The sequence below is a fragment of the Malaya genurostris genome, chromosome 3, assembly GCF_030247185.1.
Source record: "Malaya genurostris strain Urasoe2022 chromosome 3, Malgen_1.1, whole genome shotgun sequence".
Classification (NCBI taxonomy): Eukaryota; Metazoa; Arthropoda; class Insecta; order Diptera; family Culicidae; genus Malaya; species Malaya genurostris.
Window position 1 is genome coordinate 274,670,670 of NC_080572.1, and position 19,598 is coordinate 274,690,267.

At 37.3% G+C, this 19,598-nt stretch overlaps 2 protein-coding genes across 8 annotated transcripts in view; one reads left to right on the plus strand and one right to left on the minus strand.

The window, feature by feature from the left end:
* Positions 1–19,598, minus strand: part of LOC131436757 (myocyte-specific enhancer factor 2) — a 186,775-nt gene that overhangs the window by 114,881 nt on the left and 52,296 nt on the right. The window lies entirely within an intron of this gene.
* On the plus strand, positions 17,260–19,034 carry LOC131436759 (uncharacterized). The gene is made up of 2 exons (XM_058605661.1): positions 17,260–18,423; positions 18,495–19,034. The coding sequence occupies exons 1-2, from the start codon at positions 17,643–17,645 to the stop codon at positions 18,866–18,868; spliced, it is 1,155 nt and encodes a 384-aa protein (XP_058461644.1). The 5' UTR covers positions 17,260–17,642; the 3' UTR covers positions 18,869–19,034.

Below are 19,598 nucleotides of genomic sequence, written 5' to 3' on the forward strand. Positions count from 1 at the left end.
TAGCGGTCGGGAAAGTTTTTTTTCTGAACGAAGAATTGCATAGCTGTAAACGCCGTCTTTCAACTTGTTCATTGAATATCTCGCCTTCAAAGGCATGTATCAAAAATCTATCCTGATAATGTCTAGATAATTTAATTTAGATGTGATTAGTGCTTAAAACATATATGTTGACGCTATAAAAATGAAGTGAATATTATTTTTGTGAAGGTAAGTCGATTTCTATGGTGGCGCCATTTTTTCTGCTCCAGTTTCCTGGTAACGTAACGAAATAAGAAAGAGAAATAAAATCGGCTCAGCAAGGCTGCCAAACAAGTGATAGCTTTATTGGATGCAGACACATTTTATGCAAACTCGTAACCGAAAATATCGAAACTTTTCTGGTCACAAGGCCCATCGAGAGTCATTTTGTACATATGCGAGAGAGCATGGAGAGAAATGTAATAAAGCTTGATTCAGATAGAATTGGAACAAATACAATTGCCTGTATTTCAGTTATTTATTATTGAATTCAAGATCTTTTTTTATACAAATGTAGAGTCTTTTTTCATACTTTTAAGAAAAAATACTGATAAAATTATTCGTCACGGTTTCGAAAGAATTCTCGAATTTTTCCTGTAACACGGCTCATTAGGAGGCGCACACCTTCTTCGTCCATCGTTTTAGCTATCTTATTCCACCATCTGATTGATGTTTTTGACAACCTTTCCATTTGCCTTGAGTCTCCTCTTCATGATTGACCAGTAGTTCTCAATAGGGCGGAACTGGGGGCAGTTGGGTGGGTTAAGGTTTTTCGGAACAAACTGGACCCCTTTCTCTGCATACCATTCTTGAACGACTTTGCTGTAATAACAGCTTGCCAAATCTAGCCAAAACATTACGGGATGGTTGTGGGATCGAATGAACGGCAAAATTCGTTTTTGGAGACACTCTTTTTGGTATACTTCCGATGTCATTGTCTTATTTGTAACGAAAACTTTCGTTTTTTTTTGCCACAGCTGCAAATGCCCTGCCAAATCATAAATTTTCTTGCAAATTTGTCGGCAAAAATAAATTTAAATTTAGCTGGAACATCCTCCCGAGCCGTTGCCAAGTAAAATTTTTGACCTGGGATTTGTCCGAAGTCAGCCTTGACATAGGTTTCATCGTCCATCAGAAGACACCCGTCGAACATGGTCAGCACCTGGTCATATAGTTTCCGAGCACGACTTTTGACCACACTATTCTGTTTTATGGTACGATTTGGATGTTTGCTAGCTCGATACGACTTGATTCCTTCCAGGAGTCGAGTTCTCTTCACGGTACTATGGGCAGCACCAAATTTTCTGGAAAAATCACGGTCCGACAGATTAGAATTCCTCTTAATCGTCTTCAAAATCTTACCACGCAGTTTCCGGTCGACAGTTCCACTCCGACGATTGGCTTGAGGCTTCCGAATCGCCATCAATGTTTCCTTATACCGTTTGATAACGCGCCATACGGTATTTCTGGGCAATTTCAGCTGTTTAACTAGCCTAGATGCAGACCACAATGGATTTTTCAAATAAGTGTGTACAATTTGTTTCCTTCCTTCGGCTTCCATGTTGATTGTTTACAAAGTACAGCCGATTTGCGGAATGTCAAAAATCATACGTGAAGCTGACAAAATTTCCGACACGTGGGCGCCAACAACTTCCAAATCCGTCCAACAGGAGCGCCACAATATAAGCAAAAGTGTGTTCCAATTCTAAATGAAGCAAGCTTTACGCAGAGCGAAACACGTGGTTATACGCGACCCACTGGCCTCAGCCCTTAAGGTGAAATGTAGGGAAGTCCGGGCGTCGCGTTCTCGACCATTTATTCAAAAACTAGATAGAATTTCGAAAAATCCAAAACTCTCAAGTTTTCACAATTAAATTTATCACAACTATGTATTATTAGAATTTTGAAATTTGCCGAGCCATTACTGGTTTTCGAAATCAATAAACGGTTATGGTTCCGTTCCACGAGGGTGATGTTAGAACTGAAAAATAGTGTTTGAAGCAAAACTTCACAAAGAATCCGAAAAGGCAATTATAAAACTATGGCCCAAATAATCGAAATTTGAAAAAGTTTCAAATGAATTTCATAAACTTTTCATCATTTTCTATATTATTTGCGCGCAGCTGTTTGGTGTGAGAAGTGCCCAGTGAATTCGAATTTATGCATTGGATTTTGTGTTGAAATAACAACGACTTGGATACAACAAAATGGGTATTATAAGAAATCGTTCCTTTTCTAAGGCAACTGACGTTTATAATGCTAGTAATGTCAAACTCTGTTTAGCTCTGCTTTGTTGGGTAATATCATATAATAGATATTGCTTCAGACTGTTGCAAAACTAAAAATTTAACCTAGACAGGCTACTGAATAAAATTAATACAAGCCAAGTGCCAACGTTCATATGCACAAATAACATTCATATCATGTTTCAAAGTTATAGTGTAACAGTAATCAATAACAATAAAAATTGAATTAGGATATATTCAAATTGTGAAACATTAACAAATCCATTACGGATTATCAAAAGCTTGTAAAAAGCTAACAAAACGTGTGGTAAGCCCACTGCGCTCAATCACTGAAAATATTCATGGTTTCAATGTGTCGGTTTTGCCTGTTACGCTTTGTGCGACGAGTCGTTCAACTCAAGTGGTTAAAATTTTGCGCACATGTAAAATTGTGTGATTTTAAAATTACATGGCTTGAAATCGAATACAAAATAAAAAATTAGAGGGTTGTATTCAAGACTTCAAAGTTACTTGAAAGATCAATTTTAGATACAAACAACCTGAAGATTTGAACCTGAACAAATAAAACTATTTAATTTTTTGATGATAATTTTCGAGAAACGTACAAACTTATTAATTTGATTTATATCGTTTATTTACCCCAGTTTTAACCTAATAATGGTCGTTCACTGGGTGGACTTATTAATTTTATAAACAGTTAATCGATCCAAGAGAATGTTGTACCAGTAAGCTCAGTAAAAGTGTAATTTTATTAATCCTTCTTCAAAATCGTCGACAATCTTCGGAAAGTGTCGGTAAATAATATGGCAACAATACGAAGAAGAAAACATGTGAAACAGTCCGCATAAAATATGTAGTTACTTACATTGATTTTCGCTTTGGCATATTAGGAATATACGGAATGGATACACAACAAAATTCCGAAATGTTGTTCATATTGTAATTTGATGTTATTAACACATGAATGAACATTGTCATAGTTACAACGCGTGTAGCCATCAGACGCTTATTGTTATTGTTTTGAAGCAAATAATATTTAAACTGAAACTGGCGGTTAACCAAATTCTACGATGGTTCCTATTCGAACGATACATGTAAAATCGCAGGTAAACTTACCTTGAGTTTATCTTTGATACTATATGATATTGCATCTAATTGTACTGTATATGTGAGCCTGTGGAACTCATTTATACTACTAAACCGAGGAGACCGCTTTTAGATAAGTTTCAGAATTTAATTTCGAATCTTTTGAAGCGTTTAATTTCTGGTGGGACAACAACTTGTTCAGTCACATTGTCACGTTTTGTTCGTATGGGAATGGAGATTTAAGTATGCAAACCGATCCGTTGACAAATTAAAACATTTTAATTCTTGCAATATTGAAGCTTTGGAATCATTTAAATTAGGAAAATCCATTCAAATCATCGAGGAACAAGCGCTTCGAAAAATCTATCGCCGATAATCCTTAATTGGCCTGATAGTTACCAGAGAACCAAAATAAAATACTCAATTCAAACCAATTTTTCAATGGTATGCAATTGAAATATTCAAATGACGTTGTCTCATAAGTTTAAGTTAAATATTTCCGAATCGATTGTTTGTTGAGTGATATACCTAAATCCATCAACAAATGACTGAGTTATATGCGTCCAAAATTATGACAGAAAAATGTTACGCGATTAGTTTTGCATGTTTCAAATTGACACCCAGCCTCGGGAAGCGAGTGTAAGGCATTTTTAATGGCAAAATCGACCAAAAATTTGCTAAATACATGTGATATTTCAAAAGAATCGGTAACCACGCTGATTCGGTTCTTCAATAGCTAGATGATATATAAGATACTCAAGCGAACACGGTGTTGCGCAGACAACAGGAAATTTCACCAACACATAATGGAAAAGCGACAATCCAGCAAGTGAACGCATATACAATCCAGTCATCAGCTCACTGGACAAGCTACTTGTTTCATTCACAGTCAAACATCAACTAGGCAAAGAAATATTGTGCAGCTTATATTTATAGATTTCTCTTCATACTACGCAGAACGATGCGTTGTTTTTTATGCATGACGCAAAGCCTCCTATGCCGAACAAGAAGTTGACGTCATTTTGTACAACAGGGACTGGTGGATGAAAACATAGGTCTATTCCAACCATATTACAGTATACTATTGAAATATTGGAACGACGTCGTCATACATGTTTAAGTTAAAAGTTTCCGAATCGATTGGTTGTTAAATTATAACAATCCATCAACAAATGACCGAGTTTATAACTGAACGTTATGACACAAAAAGGTTACGCGACTATTTTTGAAACTTTTAATTTACACCCAGCCCCATATAGTGAAGAGTAAGGCATTTTTAATACCAAAACCCCTTCTTAATCCACCTAGTGGTGTGATAATGCCTTTCTCTTCTTTCATAACAGTCTCATGAAAATATATTTCATACTTTGATCAAATAATTTCGGACACTAATTTTGACACCAATTGATTCAGATTGTTTCAAGTAGTTCACAAAAGCATGCTTCAGTGTTTATGTCACACAGTCAGCATCATTTTTCCAAACTAGTGCTTGACATTTGCGTTGCCTATTTGTATGAGAACAGTGATGTTAATCTAAAAAAAGCCTTCTTAGTCCACTTAGTGGAATTTTCATATATCTTGAAAAATCACCATGGGAGTACATGAAATTTTCGAAATCGAAAAAAAATTTTTGATGTCAAAAGGCTTAGAATTGCATGAAACGTAGAGATTTAGTGTCATCTCGAAAAAATTTTTTTTTGAGAAAATCGACTTTTTGGGACTTAGAAAAAATATCAAAAAAAAGTCCCAAAAAGTTGATATTTTAAAATAATTTTTTTTTTTTTTGAGATTACACTAAATTTCGATGTTTTATACAGTTTTAAGAGTTTTGGCATCAAAAAAAGTTTCGATTTTGGAAATTTCATGTACTCCCCATGTACTTATGGTGCTTTTTCAAGATCGAAAATTGTCAAACCTTTACCACCGGGCAGCACCCCTTACGCATGTCCGATTTAGCTGAAATTTAGCATGAAGGCTTTTTTCGAGGTGCTTAAACTTTTGAGCACTAGAGCTTAACAAAAATAGAGGTGATCCCAAAATTTTGGCACCCTTATATATATACGACCGGTAAAAATCAACGTGTTTCGTCGGTTACGTCATTTATACTATCATATATCTGGTACCAAAAGTCACAACCATTTGATCTTCGAACTTGATCAATGGCCCGACAGCAGCTATCAAACAAGCCCAAGTTTGTTAAAATCGGTTCAGTCATCTCTGAGAAAATTGAGCGCGTTCAAATACAACGCTTTTTGTCGGTTACGTCACTTATACAATCATATCTCCGGAACCATATGTTCTAAAAGTGCACACACACACATACACACATACACACAGACATTTTCCCATCTCGTCGAACTGAGTCGAATGGTATATAACACTATGGGTCTCCGAGGCTCCGTTCGAAAGTCGGTTTTTTCAGCAATTCTAATACCTTTCTATAGAGAAAGGCAAAAACATCGACAGCGAGATTTGAATCATTAAATCACAAAGCACACCAGTTAATCAACTGAGCCACAGAAGCATATAATTGATACATATAAAGCCATACAGCGGCACTTGGCAGCCAAGGTGCAAATTACACTCGGAGCCTGTAAAATTCTGTACGAATGGAATATTGCGTAATTTGACAAGTTAAGTAGTTATGAATTGTATCGTATTTAGAATTATGTCACTTGTAAAATTCATATTTTTATCTGTGCGGTTCGAAAATTATATCAATTTCAAGTAACGACAGTTTAGAATTTTATACACCCCTTTAGTTCTCGGAATGCCTTTTTTGGCCTTCTTTTTGTGAAAATCGGCTGAGCCATCCCGGGGAAAAGAGAAGCAGTACCATTTCGGATATTTTAAAAATATATTTATTACCCTTTTTCCGGGACCGGTATAACTTAAGTCGGTTCCTAGGGCCAATGTTCGAGCCCAATTCAGAAGAATTTTTCCTTATTTCGCATTGTCGCTCCATACGACAGCTTGACGTTCAAAACACTTACCACCCCGCAATTCCGGAACCAATGGTCAGATCCGAACAAATCTCAGGAATTTCGTGAAGAACCGTAAGATCTCTCATCGGGATTTGATTCTAAATTGAGCCATCTCGGAGACCACTATTTCCGGCACCTCCGAATATCCGATTTGAGTTTGTTTGGTTATCAATTTGTCAGACCTGAGAACTAGACCAATTTATTTACTGTTTTTTAGAAATCAGCTCATCTTTACACATTCTACACAAACAAACTACTGAATTTGCAGTTTTTTTTCACTGTAAATTCCGCAACCGGAAGACATATGAAACCACTTTCTATAGAGCTAAATTGGCTTTCACTTGAGCCTAAGATTGTTTAAATTGATTTAGCCGTCTAGGAGAAAAGTGAATAAAAATTGCGATTTTATGCAATTTTTCATTGAAATTCCGGAACCGGAAATCAGATTCATTCATTTGAAAAAAAATTATTTCATTTGAGCCTCTAATTAAAAGATGATGCTTGCTGGAATGAGATTTGCATCGGATGATGAGTTCTCCGCTTTACGTTTGGCACATCAGCTAAGACATTACACTTCGGTGTGAACCAATGAAGTGTTCTGCAAGTAGCAGAAACTTTGTCTGCTTAGCGGTTTATGTTGAACTGCTTGGTAGCATAACAGTTCAATATGAACTGTTATGCACTTCAAAAACTACTTGGAAATTGCTCGGAAATGCTTCAAAATTGCTTTGGAACTGCTTGCAAACTGCTCAAAAACTCTTCCAAAAACTGCTTAAATAACTGCTAGAAAACTGCTCCAAAAACTGCTCTAAAAAGTACTGAAAAAAATGGCTCGAAAAGTGTAAAAAAAAAACCTGCTCTGAAAACTTCTCTGAAAATTGCTTTAAGATCTGCTTATAAACTGCTTTAAATTTGCATTGAAAACTGCATAAAAATATGCTCAAAAAACTGTTCTAAAACTGCTTAAAAACTGTTCGACAACTGCTCTAACAACTGCTCTGAAAACTGTCTCAAAATTTCTCGGAAACTGTTCCAAAAACTGCTCTACTGTACATTTGGCCGGATGAGTAATTTATTCAATCTGATGCCGTTTTTCATTGAAAAACACTGGTGGCGTGAATTGCTCTGGTTTTGCACTTTCGAGCAGAAGTGCAATGTTTTTACGGTGTTTCATTGCCATTTCTGGTCGAAAGTGCAAAACCAGAGCAATCCACGCCACCAGTGTTTTTCAATGAAAAACTTCATAGCAAATCTAATAGAAAAAAACAAATCAAAAATGTACTTTTCGCACAAACCTAGCGGTGTTATGATTCCTTTCTCATATTACTCGTATTTCAATAGTTATTACTAACGTATTCTTTTTAAAAAAATGAATCTCGGATAAAACAATAATGAATTCAATTCCGATTCCCGAATTCTTGACTCCTATTTCCGGTAGTTCCGGAACCGCGAACTGGCAACCGACATAGCCCAAATCAGTTCGTTTGGCCAGCAACTATCATATACGCAATTTGAAACAATTTTGAGCCAAATTTAGAAGAATTATTTCCGTACTTTGCAGCGCACCGGTTCTGAAAACACTTTACCTCATAATTCCGGAACCGGAAGTCGGTTCCGGATGGAACAATTAATCTAAGAGACCGTGAGATCTTTTATTTGAGCCTAAGTCTGTGAAGTATTGAATGTTTTTGATCACTATTTTCGATACTTCTGGAACCGCGATTCATCGGAATTCAAATGGTTTGGCCATCACACAACAAAGCAGGCACAATGCAAGAATTATATGGCACCGAAAATCGATGGCATTGCTGGCATCGGTATTTGAAAAAAAATTGCGACAAGGGACGTGGACGAAGTGAGCTCACCACCACCTGAAACTGTCATTTTAATTTATGTTGTATAAATCTCGACAATCTGCATTCAAAATTTCAGAGTCGGCAGATCAAAAAATAATTTTCAGATACACAAAAATGATAAAAATTCTCGCTCATCCGACTGCTCAAGTTTTTTCAAAGAATAATAACATGATTATTCGAGTAACAAAAAACAACAGAAAGAGAATCTACATTCCATGCTTGCAGTAACGAAAGGTGTACTCCGCTTTTCGCAAGTGCAAATCGCTTGCCAAAAAAAGTACAATTCGTCATTTTGATATTTCCGTATTAGTATTAGATTCAAATCAGCTTTTAATATCTGTAAAAGAACTTAATGAGCAAAAAATGGGAAAAATTAGTCTTATGCTCTTATACGCTAATTGTTGATTGTTCTTTCTGTAAAATTCTGTGTCATTCTATTGTATAATCGCCATTAGGTTCCGTACGGTATCCTCAGATATGGCCGCAGTGACGATTCTCCCTGAAATCATCGGTACTATTTGCCTTCTTCTTTGTTTAGGTGAGTTTACGCATCAATAGAGCCAAGTACTTCTCTACTTGGACGGAATTCTCAACAGTTTGATGGATTGGCTATTTTTAGTTAACCTCTTGCGCCTTATACCATTCCAGAACGGATTTCGCATAGTGACAAGAGGGCAAAACTGAACTGGACAGATGCAGTCATTCTTTCTCATACACTTCCATATGGATAGTGTCGATCGAAAAGAAAATTTTAAATTATCGACCGCAGCTACATATGGCTTGCCAAATCGAGTACTTCGAGAATTTGGACACCTTTTTTGTCCGGAAATACTTGGCAACGCCGTTCCTTCGCATTGCAGCATGAACAACCAAACCCGGAAGCTGTGCAAAGTCTTCGAACATGTATGTTTCATCGTATATTAAAATTTGCGAAAAATTGTTGTAAAACTTAGCATGACATTTTCCAGTGAAATTTTGCTCGTCAACGCGGTTGGGTATCTTTTCAACTTTGTACGCCTTCAGTTCTGTCTCTGCATAACTTTTTGAACGACTTTCCAACTTTGTGAACCACGTTTTGTTTTAATACGAAATGGAATTTATCTCAAAAAAAAAATGACAACAACCTTTATGTTCATTTGTCGGGAGCATAATTTTTCGATTTGTTCCATTTCCAATCCTCCGATCCACAGTAAAGCGCTGTTGAAATGGTTTGCAAAAACTAAAAACAAAACCTTTCAGTTTTCCGTGAAATAATACAAAATCTACACTGAAAAAAAAGTGTTCTAAATTTAGCGTGGACAAACTTTAAACAGGCGGCAGTCTGAAGAAATGATAAGTGCTTTTCGAACATATGTCTAAACTCAATCTCTCTGCAAGCCAAATTTATCCCGCATGAAACCCTCGTCACTATGCTCACAACGAGCACCCAAATGTTCGCTGATAATTGTTTGAGCAAAGCATTCCGATATTGATATGGCAATAGCATTTAAGTAAATAGAAAAACAGAAACAATTATCGTTTGGCTAATGCGTGACTGGCGCACCAAACAAAAAACCTAGTCTAGTACGGGATGTTTTTCCTTGTTTGAACCACTTTGATAAACTACTGCACATTCGACATCAAACAACCAAGAATTAGTCGCGTTAACTCGTGCATTAGAAATTCGTCAGAGCCACGGTATTAGAAACGGATGAGAGAATCTGTCGGTTGTCTAGGAAAAAAAGGTGCAAATTTGAAAACGAGTTCCATAATGTATCAAACCAAGTCGGGATCTAAAAAACACTGGGCGGAAGTCTTTAGTAGTAGTAGTAGTAGTAGTAGTAGCTTAGCTAGTCGAAGCTTAATCGAGCGTCTAAGTTGCCGGCTGGAGCCTACCGAACTGGGTTGGGACAACTAAACGAACGAAATTACACGGATCATAAAGTTCGCGATCGGTGGCTTCTCAGAAGAAAAAAAAACAAAACAAATTGAAACCCAGGGTTGAACATGAGACCAACCGTAAGCTTTTATTTCGTACCAGTTTCTCAGGTAATTACAGTGGAATTCAGTTGATTGCAACTTGCACTATTTCATTGCACAAAGTCTTCCATCAAATGCAATTCCAACCGTACGAAATAGTACCCAAAAAAACGGTTCAAAGATATGACGGTATGACGTCTGTCATAATTGGAATAATTATCACACAGCCTTTTTGCATCTTACACGAGCAAACGCATGGTTTTCTGATTATAGCACTTTACCTGGTGAACTTACAACACTCCGCCGGGCCCTTTTTGGCAAATTGAGACGAAATCCATCAGCCCTCCGCGGTTGCTGCTGTGAAAGCACAAGACAAGGTAAGGTTCAATTCTGTTTATTCACAAGCAATTATCAATTTCGCCGTGGCGTTCAGTTCGATACAGCGAAGGCCAATAAAATTCGCAAGAAAACAACAATGACTCGTTAATCTCCCTAAAGGTTTTCGATATGAACTGAATCAGTAAGTCATTGTATAAGCATTTTATAGCCGCCAATGAAGCTGATTCAGGTGTCATGTTAGGATTTTACAAACAAACAATAATTATCACTGCTAGGTGAATAGCATAGACCCATCTTCAAAGGGTCATTTTGCTCAATTGATGCGCGTTGCTCGTTGGCAAGGTGATTTTTGTTTGTTTATTCGTGGGAGCTTCTTCGACCTGCTTTTCCGAATGAGCACAACGATGCGAAATAATCAGCGAAAAATTTCAGTTGACGAAATCGCTACCGGTATCGGAAAATTGAAACCAAGTAGTGCTTGTTTTGTGATAAGCTAATGATACCATTATTTTAATTATTTAAATCTCCCATTCCCAACACCCGTAATTTTTCCTTAGTTACATCCATCGAATATAGAACAACCGATTGCGTCAGTATTTTTGGATTTTTACCCAAATTTTCTTCCAATTCAACTCTGTTTCAGTAGTTTTGAATTGTTTGCAAAGTTCAATCTTAATAACTGGTCAGAATTCAAATGGGTGAATTTCCGGTTAATTAAGTGGGTTCACATGTTTTGGACTAAAAGGGCTACCGTTCGCTCGGTTCCACCCCAACACGTTTCGAGAGTAGAAGCAGGATGCTAGATCAGACCAAAACAGAGTTGATCATTTGTACTTCTTTATCATTTGTACTTAAGACGCTTCTCACGACACTCTTGTCAGTAAATTGCATCGTTGATTGTTTCGAAAAAGTAAGAGAGAGCGCTTATTTTACCACATCCACATATCACCTGCCAGATCAGAAATTTCTTTCCAATTTTTGATAAATGTTTCTTACGAACACCCTCCGAAACATCTAACTTAGACTTGGCAACGACATATAATTGACTAGACAATTGAGGGAAGTCGTTCTTGAGTTCGTAAGTTTTGTCATTTAGTTTTCACTGATATTGTGCTTCTCTCTATCAGAAACGACAATTTCATATACATAAGTTTGCTTTGGCCACTGAATTTGGTATGTTTAACGGTAATGTTTCGGTGTCATTTAGAAGAACCTGCATCTGTTTATATAGCAGAATCAGCAGCAGTTCATTACAGCTTTCCACTCTGAAACTTTGCCAAGATTGAGTTAAACCCCTAAGGTTTCTTTTTTCAACAAAAAAAATTATACCCAAGTTTGAATTATTTTTATTTGCTTATTAATTTTTAACTGTTTTCATTATATTCATTTTAAAGGTTGTTTTATGGAATCACTTATTTGAAAGCTAAGGAAAAGACGCACATTTCATGTCTTGGACGAATTTTTGAATCTTTATTAGATTTTACAGTATTGGCTGTTGAAAAAAGGCTCTTTTTAGAAAACGCGAAATTTCAAAAAATCATATCTCGAAAATTTTACGTACCATATTGAAAAAAAAAATACGTGTCGAATATTTTCGAGTTCTTTACCGAAAAAAAATAGTTAGATGAAAAAAAAATGTTGGGTGGCTGATTTTGCGTGGAATGCTCCCTATACTGATTTTCAAACATTTTGAAACAAACGTAAACTATAGAGCTACTCAGGTGAATTTATCTGACTTCAGCTATATCGATTTTCGAATCCCGGTTCCAGAACGAATCATTTTTAAAAGCTCAATCGTTTTCTCAAAAAAAAGTCAAACCGAACTTCAGAAACAAAAATTAAAATTAAAATGAACGTATAATCCCATAAAAAATTTATTAATTTAATCCAATGCTGACTTTCGATTCTGGAATTACAGGATGATGGATTTTTTAAATTCAAACCGATATAGAAGATGACAATCCCGAAAAGCTTGAAAGTTGGAATCGAAACAATTGCAATTTATTCGTCATATGGCCATACGAATCGGTTTGGGTTATGCTGGTTCCTGAATACTGGCTTTGGAAGTACATTAAAAAACCGTAAACTCTAAAGTGAAACTTACTTCGACATATCATGGAATGTTTAATCGATTGTTACACTTTTAGATTCAAATTCGATCCGATTTTCAATTTCGACATTACACACTAATGAGTGATTAAAATCTCAAATTGCGGATTGATAAAAAAAACTCACTGCTAGGTGGATTAAGCACGTTTTTAAACTGTTTTTCCCGTTGCATACTGATCAAATTAAAAAAAAATATTTCATATTGACCATCCTACGTACATAGAAAATATCGCAAATATATAATATATACAGTAGAGATTTTTTATTGCTGAGAATATAATAATTAAATTATTCGGTGTCAAACTGAAGCGATGTGAAATCGATGGCTCTCGTTTTCTTTTCGATTATTTATGAAGGTATTATTCTGTGAGTGAACAATCTTTATCGAGCTTCGCTGACACAAAAAATCACTTGTGAACTTCGAGGTTGAGAGTTTGGTGTATGCTTGCTTCGTGAATGAAAATCTCGGAAGTGAGTTACTGAGATGAAGTTATAATGAAATGAACGTTTTTGCCTTTCTCTATAGAAGGGTATTAGAATTGCTGAAAAAACCGACTTTCGAACGGAGCCTCGGAGACCCATAGTGTTATAAACCATTCGACTCAGTTCGACGAGATCGGAAAATGTCTGTGTGTGTGTGTATGTGTGTGAACTTTTCGAAGATATTTGAACGCGCTAAATTTTCTCAGAGATGGCTGAACCGATTTTAACAAACTTGGGCTCGTTTGAAAGCTACTGTCGGGCCGTTGATCAGGTTCGAAGATCAAATGGTTGTGACTTTTGGTTCCAGATATATGATGGTATAAGTGACGTAACCTCAAGTCCCAAAAAGTCGACTTTTTCAAAAAAAATTTTTCTAGAGATGACACTAAATCTCGACGTTTCATGCAATTCTAAGCCTTTTGGCATCAAAAATTTTTTTTCGATTTCGAAAATTTCATGTACTCCCCCCTATGGTGATTTTTCAAGATATATGAAAATTTCACTAAGTGGACTAAGAAGGCTTTTTGCCTTTCTCTATAGAAAGGTATTAGAATTGCTGGAAAAACCGACCGGAGACCCATAGTGTTATATACCATTCGACTCAGCTCGACGAGATCGGAAAATGTGTGTGTGTGTGTGTGTATGTGTGTGAACTTTTCGAAGATATTTGAACGCGCTCAATTTTCTCAGAGATGACTGAACCGATTTTAACAAACTTGGGCTCGTTTGAAAGCTACTGTCGTACCATTGATCAAGTTCGAAGATCAAATGGCTGTGACTTTTGGTTCCGGAGATATGATTGTATAAGTGACGTAACCGACAAAAAGCGTTGTATTTGAACGCGCTCAATTTTCTCAGAGATGGCTTAACCGATTTTGACAAACTTGGGCTCGTTTGAAAGCTACTGTCGTGCCATTGATCAAGTTCGAAGATCAAATGGCTGTGACTTTTGGTTCCGGAGATATGATTGTATAAGTGACGTAACCGACAAAAAGCGTTGTATTTGAACGCGCTCAATTTTCTCAGAGATGACTGAACCGATTTTAACAAACTTGGGCTCGTTTGAAAGCTACTGCCGGGCCATTGATCAAGTTCGAAGATCAAATGGTTGTGACTTTTGGTTCCAGATATATGATGGTATATGTGACGTAACCGACAAAACACGTTGATTTTTACCGCTCTTATATATATAAGGGTGCCAAAATTTTTGGATCACCTCTATTTTCGTTAAGCTCTAGTGCTCAAAACTTTAAGCACCTCGAAAAAAGCCTTCATGCAAAATTTGACCTAAATCGGACATGCTTAAGGGGTGCTGCCCGGTGGTAAAGGTTTGGCAATTTTCGATCTTGAAAAAGCACCATAGGGGGGAGTACATGAAATTTCCAAAATCGAAAATTTTTTTTGATGCCGAAACTCTTAAAACTGCATGAAACATCGAAATTTAGTGTCATCTCAAAAAAATTTTTTTTGAAAAAATCAACTTTCTGGGACTGATTTGATATTTTGATATTTTCTCTAAGTCCCAAAAAGTCGATTTCTTCAAAAAAAAATTTTTTCGTGATGACACTAAATCTCGACGTTTCATGTAATTCTAAGCCTTTTGGCCTCAAAATTTTTTTTTTCGATTTCGAAAATTTCATGTACTCCCCCCTATGGTAATTTTTCAAGATATATATGAAAATTCCACTAAGTGGATTGAGAAGGGTTATTTTAGATTAGAATCACTGTTCTCATACAAATAGGCAACGCAAATGTCAAGAACAAGTTTGTAAAAATGATGCTGACTGTGTGACATAAACACTGGAGCATGCTTTTGTGAACTACTCGAATCAATCTGAATCAATTGGTGTCAAAATTAGTATCCGAAATTATTTAATAAAACTACAACGATCAGCCCCATGGGGTTGTTCGAGCCATTGATGTGGAACAAGGCAACCAAAATTTCTAATGATCTACGATCAAATAGTTCAATCAATCGTCACTCTTTTGAATCCGCAATTGCACGAAAGTCTGCTTAGATCGATCTTTATTAGGAACCAAAACCAAACATGCGAACCCAGAATATAGACTCTATTTGTCGTGATTTGTATTTGTTTTGTAGCCGACGAAATTACATCAATAGCCCAAATGTATGCAATTATATGTTTGTACACGCTTGCGATACGGATATCGATATTTAAGCTTCTCTTAGCCAAGCTTGTGTTCAAGTTTTGTATGCAAGCAGTTATTTTCATAACGTTTCTCTACCATTACTACCATTCTGCGATTTCGGTTGAAGCGATAAACTTTTTATCATTATCAATCGAGTTCATCTTATATAAATTGGAAATTAATCTTATGCACTATAAAATTTATCCTGGGGTAGTTGCCAATTTCTCAGGCGAAACAACATAACATGGAATTTCTTCCGAGCTTGCATGACACAAGATCAGAGCATACCAATTAAAGCTTCAAATCGTTTTATGGCACTTTTTGTCTTGCTGTCTAGCGACAACCTACCTCTAGCATGCTACGCGTAAAACTGAAACGTTAGCTATAATTTTGCTTCTATTTATAGATTCACGTGCTTCCAACAGCTTCGCTTTTGCATCTATTGACCAATCAGAGTGATACTTTCCCTTTCATATATCGCTTACCCCTTCAAAACCGTCGTCTATGGCAGGGAAATCCGATATGCCGGAGATTTTTTGCAGACAAAATAGGACACTGTTCGCTACTAATCAAAATTTCATTCATTTATAATTGAAAATACGTGGCTATGAATATACAAATCAATACGTAAAAATATTTCCAATCAAATGGTGACATAATAATTATAATTGATACAAAAATGCCTGAGCTGTAATTGTTCAAAACCTGACCACATTTCGACATGTATTTTTCTTGAGTTTCTAATTTGCACCCCTATATAGAAAACAAAAATGTGTTCCACATTAAAAGTATAAAATATATTTTCATGAGACTGTTATGAAAGAAGAGAAAGACATTAACACACCACTAGGTGGATTAAGAAGGGTTTTTTATCATGATTTTTCCAACACCGGTTATGTGTCCCAGGAACAAAAATTGAATTAATCAATCTTGCTTGTTCTATATGATTATGAAAAAAAGCACACGATTTTGACGGAACTTACAGTAGCTTATAAAGGAATATGAGTAATATGAGAAAGGCCTCATTACACCACTGGGTGAATTAAGACAGGGTTTTACCCTCCCATCAGTTCCTGTTCACTCACGAAAAACAGTTCCTTTCAATGGATCACTGTCAAAGCAATGAGACATGTTTCATTCTCGGTTCTTCGATTGCTGGCTAGCCCCATTCAGGAAAAGATTAATGCCATGTGAATTTACACGCCTCACCTGTTTCAGTGGTGCGTCGGCGAATGCGGCTGAAATTATCTCGTCCATCGGCTTGGCAACGGCTGCTGAAATGTTTTCCACTGCCTTCTGACAATAGAATCTATCTATCTATCTATCTCGGATCTGTCAGGAACGATACCCTCGAATGTTTGTTCCGATTCAGGCCAGCTTCGACCTTAGTCTTTCTTGGAACTTCATCTTAGTGAGATATAAATGATGATCGAACGTACAACCGTAGAAAAACACTGACAGACGCAGGTGAAGATTTCAACATTTACATAATTTTTCCTGCTAGTGGGTAGTCCGGTTGGAAAGCTACAGAACTACGGTTAGAATTAACACCACATCCATAACTCTTGTTTTTATCGATTGATTTCATCCTTGATTAGCAATCAAGCATTAATTGATTAGTCAAACTTTCCCAAATCGGATTGAAACAAGATGGATGCTGCTTCGAAGGACTACACTCGAGGAGCCGAGTTATTATTACCGAAATGACACGTGCCGCTTCCGTTCCAACAGTGCGCGATTATTTGCATCAGGTGGTGGTAGCCAAGGCTATTCTGTACCCACAACCTACCTGACGGTGGTGGTGTTATTGGTGGCTAGCAAATTGACCTTGAACATTTGCCTCGCACACGCAGCTCATCAATACTGTTGATGACGATGTTTCATCCAGAAACGGAAACGGAAAAAGTTTGTCATTTCCCACGCCCGGTCTGCAGAAACCATTCACACAGCGTCAGCTCAAATGTTCGTCATTTGCGTTCCGCAAGGTAGTAGAATAATTTTACCTGAACTATCCGCTGCATCCGAGGAAACTTTGCTCATTTAGGTAAACGCATTTGCACGGTTGAATAGGCACACGATCCAATCAACTAGAGAGCCGAATAAGATTTTCAAAACATGGAAAATTTTCGAAATAAGTTCGAAAACATTTGAACTTTTAAATTAACGACAAACCACTAACTACTGCATCGTAGCAAGCCGACGCCGCAAGCAGGAAAAAACCGCGCAAAAATCCCCACCCCACACGTATCCATGGAAACCGCACCGCGATTCCATGGAAACGCGAAGCCTTGCTATGCCAGCGTGGAGTGGATTGAGTGCTGCACGTGTCCGCTGATAGCAGAACCGGCGAATCGCGTGCGCGCCATTTTGCAGTCAACCGCACGCGTCGGTAGAGTTTAGCGCGTGTCGCGATGGAGTACAAGCTGGAAATGGTGACCGAATCGTTCGAAAAGTACCGCAATCTGCGTTTTCCGCTGAAAGTGTGGATTCTAGTCAATGCCACCGGTGAAAATCGCTTCCTCCGTTGGGACAAGAGTAAGACGATTCTGCGACTGGATCGCGATGCACTGGAAAAGTATCTGGAATCGGAGGAGTCAATCTTTCGCTGCAAAAAGTTGTCCACTTTCTTTTGGCTGATGGATTTCAACGGGTTCGAATCCGTAGTGGAGAGTTCTGATGAAATCGACGACGACGACCAGAGCGGCAATAAACACATTCTGCTGTACAAACACGTTTCGTTCACCGGGGAAAATCGAACCTACTTCGAGCAAATGCTTCGCAGCCGCCACGTCCGGGAGGTGATTAGTAAGCAGCACGGGAACTGTTCCGTTCATCAAGGTAAAATTTTGAAAAATCAAAAACAGTGCGAAATCGGAGGATCCGGAGAAGCAACGGCAACCACCGCCCGATCACAGCTTTCTTCTAGCAGCTTTGCCCCGGAAAAGTTCAACCTACTGATGGAAACTAAATCGTTGGAACTGTCCGTTCGAGAAGCCTACGGAAATCTTCACACAAATGACGACGAAATGATTCCCATCATTGAGGTTCCCGCTACGTACTGTGACGAACCGGCCACCGAGGTACCCGAGTACACGAAACAACGGGTCATTGCCGGAAACTATGGCCGTGTCAATTTGGATGATTTAAAACGCTTCTTCGGGGACTATTTGCCAGTTTATGATGACTCACCGGGTACATATTTGAATCAAACTAACTAGGCAAACAACACTTATCTGCTTTGTTTTGTTTATTTTCTTTCTTAGAGGCCCAGGGCTCGACTGAACCGGACGAGAAGCCAACTGTGACAGCGAAGCAATCATCGCCGGAGGCACGGAGTTCGGAATTGGTGTCTAGTTCTCCGGAAGCACCACCAAAACCCCCACCGGTCAACACATTGGACACGTTCGATTACATCAATGATCCAACCGTCGAGCAGGAAAACTTTGAACCCGTAGTAGATCCGGGTGAATTTTCACCGCTCTCATCGATGGCGGATTTGAGTTTTCTCAATCATGACGATGATCCTATTCTGCCGATCGGTTCGGACGGTACCTGTCATGAACCGCTGTCGGATGAGACACAGTTTCGGCTGTGTGCCGAAATTCGCGAAACTTTCGAGCTTTTGAATCAATTGTAAATATGAAGTGAATATGAATATTTCAGATGTTGAATTGTAGATAACTAAGAATAGATGAATTATTTTATGAACTGGCCGTTTCTGTTTCTACTTACTTAGACCTTGTCTCATCCCAAAGAATGTAGAAAGAAATTTATATTTTGATATCAACTACCAAGTGACTGAAGTTGAGAGATGTCGTAAATTACGAACCATTCAACCAAAAGTATTTGCATAGTAAAGAACCTACGTTATTAGTCGGACTTGACCCCATCCTGTTGATCAGTCTATTGCTCTATCGATTGATTTTTCTACTGATATGCAGTTCTATTTGTTCTATTATTTGTCTACTCGTCTATTTCCCTTCTATTCCAATAATTTATATGAACGTTCGAGATCCTTTCGATGCGGTTTTTATGCGAATTGGCGAAGGTTTGCGATTTTATACGCAGATTTTCGAAAATTAGCGATTTTTAATGTGAATTTTCAAAGTTATGTGTTTTTTGCAATACTTTTTCAATACTGAGTTTTTTTTTCAATTCTCGCACTTTTCTACTTTTCCTTATACAACTTTTTTATCTTTTAACTATTTCACTATTACAGTAAATGCTTTTTTATTTTCAAAATCTTACTATCTTCCTTCATATTTTCTTACTATTTTTCTCTTACATTCTTATTTTCTCATTTTTTACATTTTTCCGTTCTTATTTCCCTACTTTTTTTACTTTCTTATTGTCTTGTTTTCTTTTTT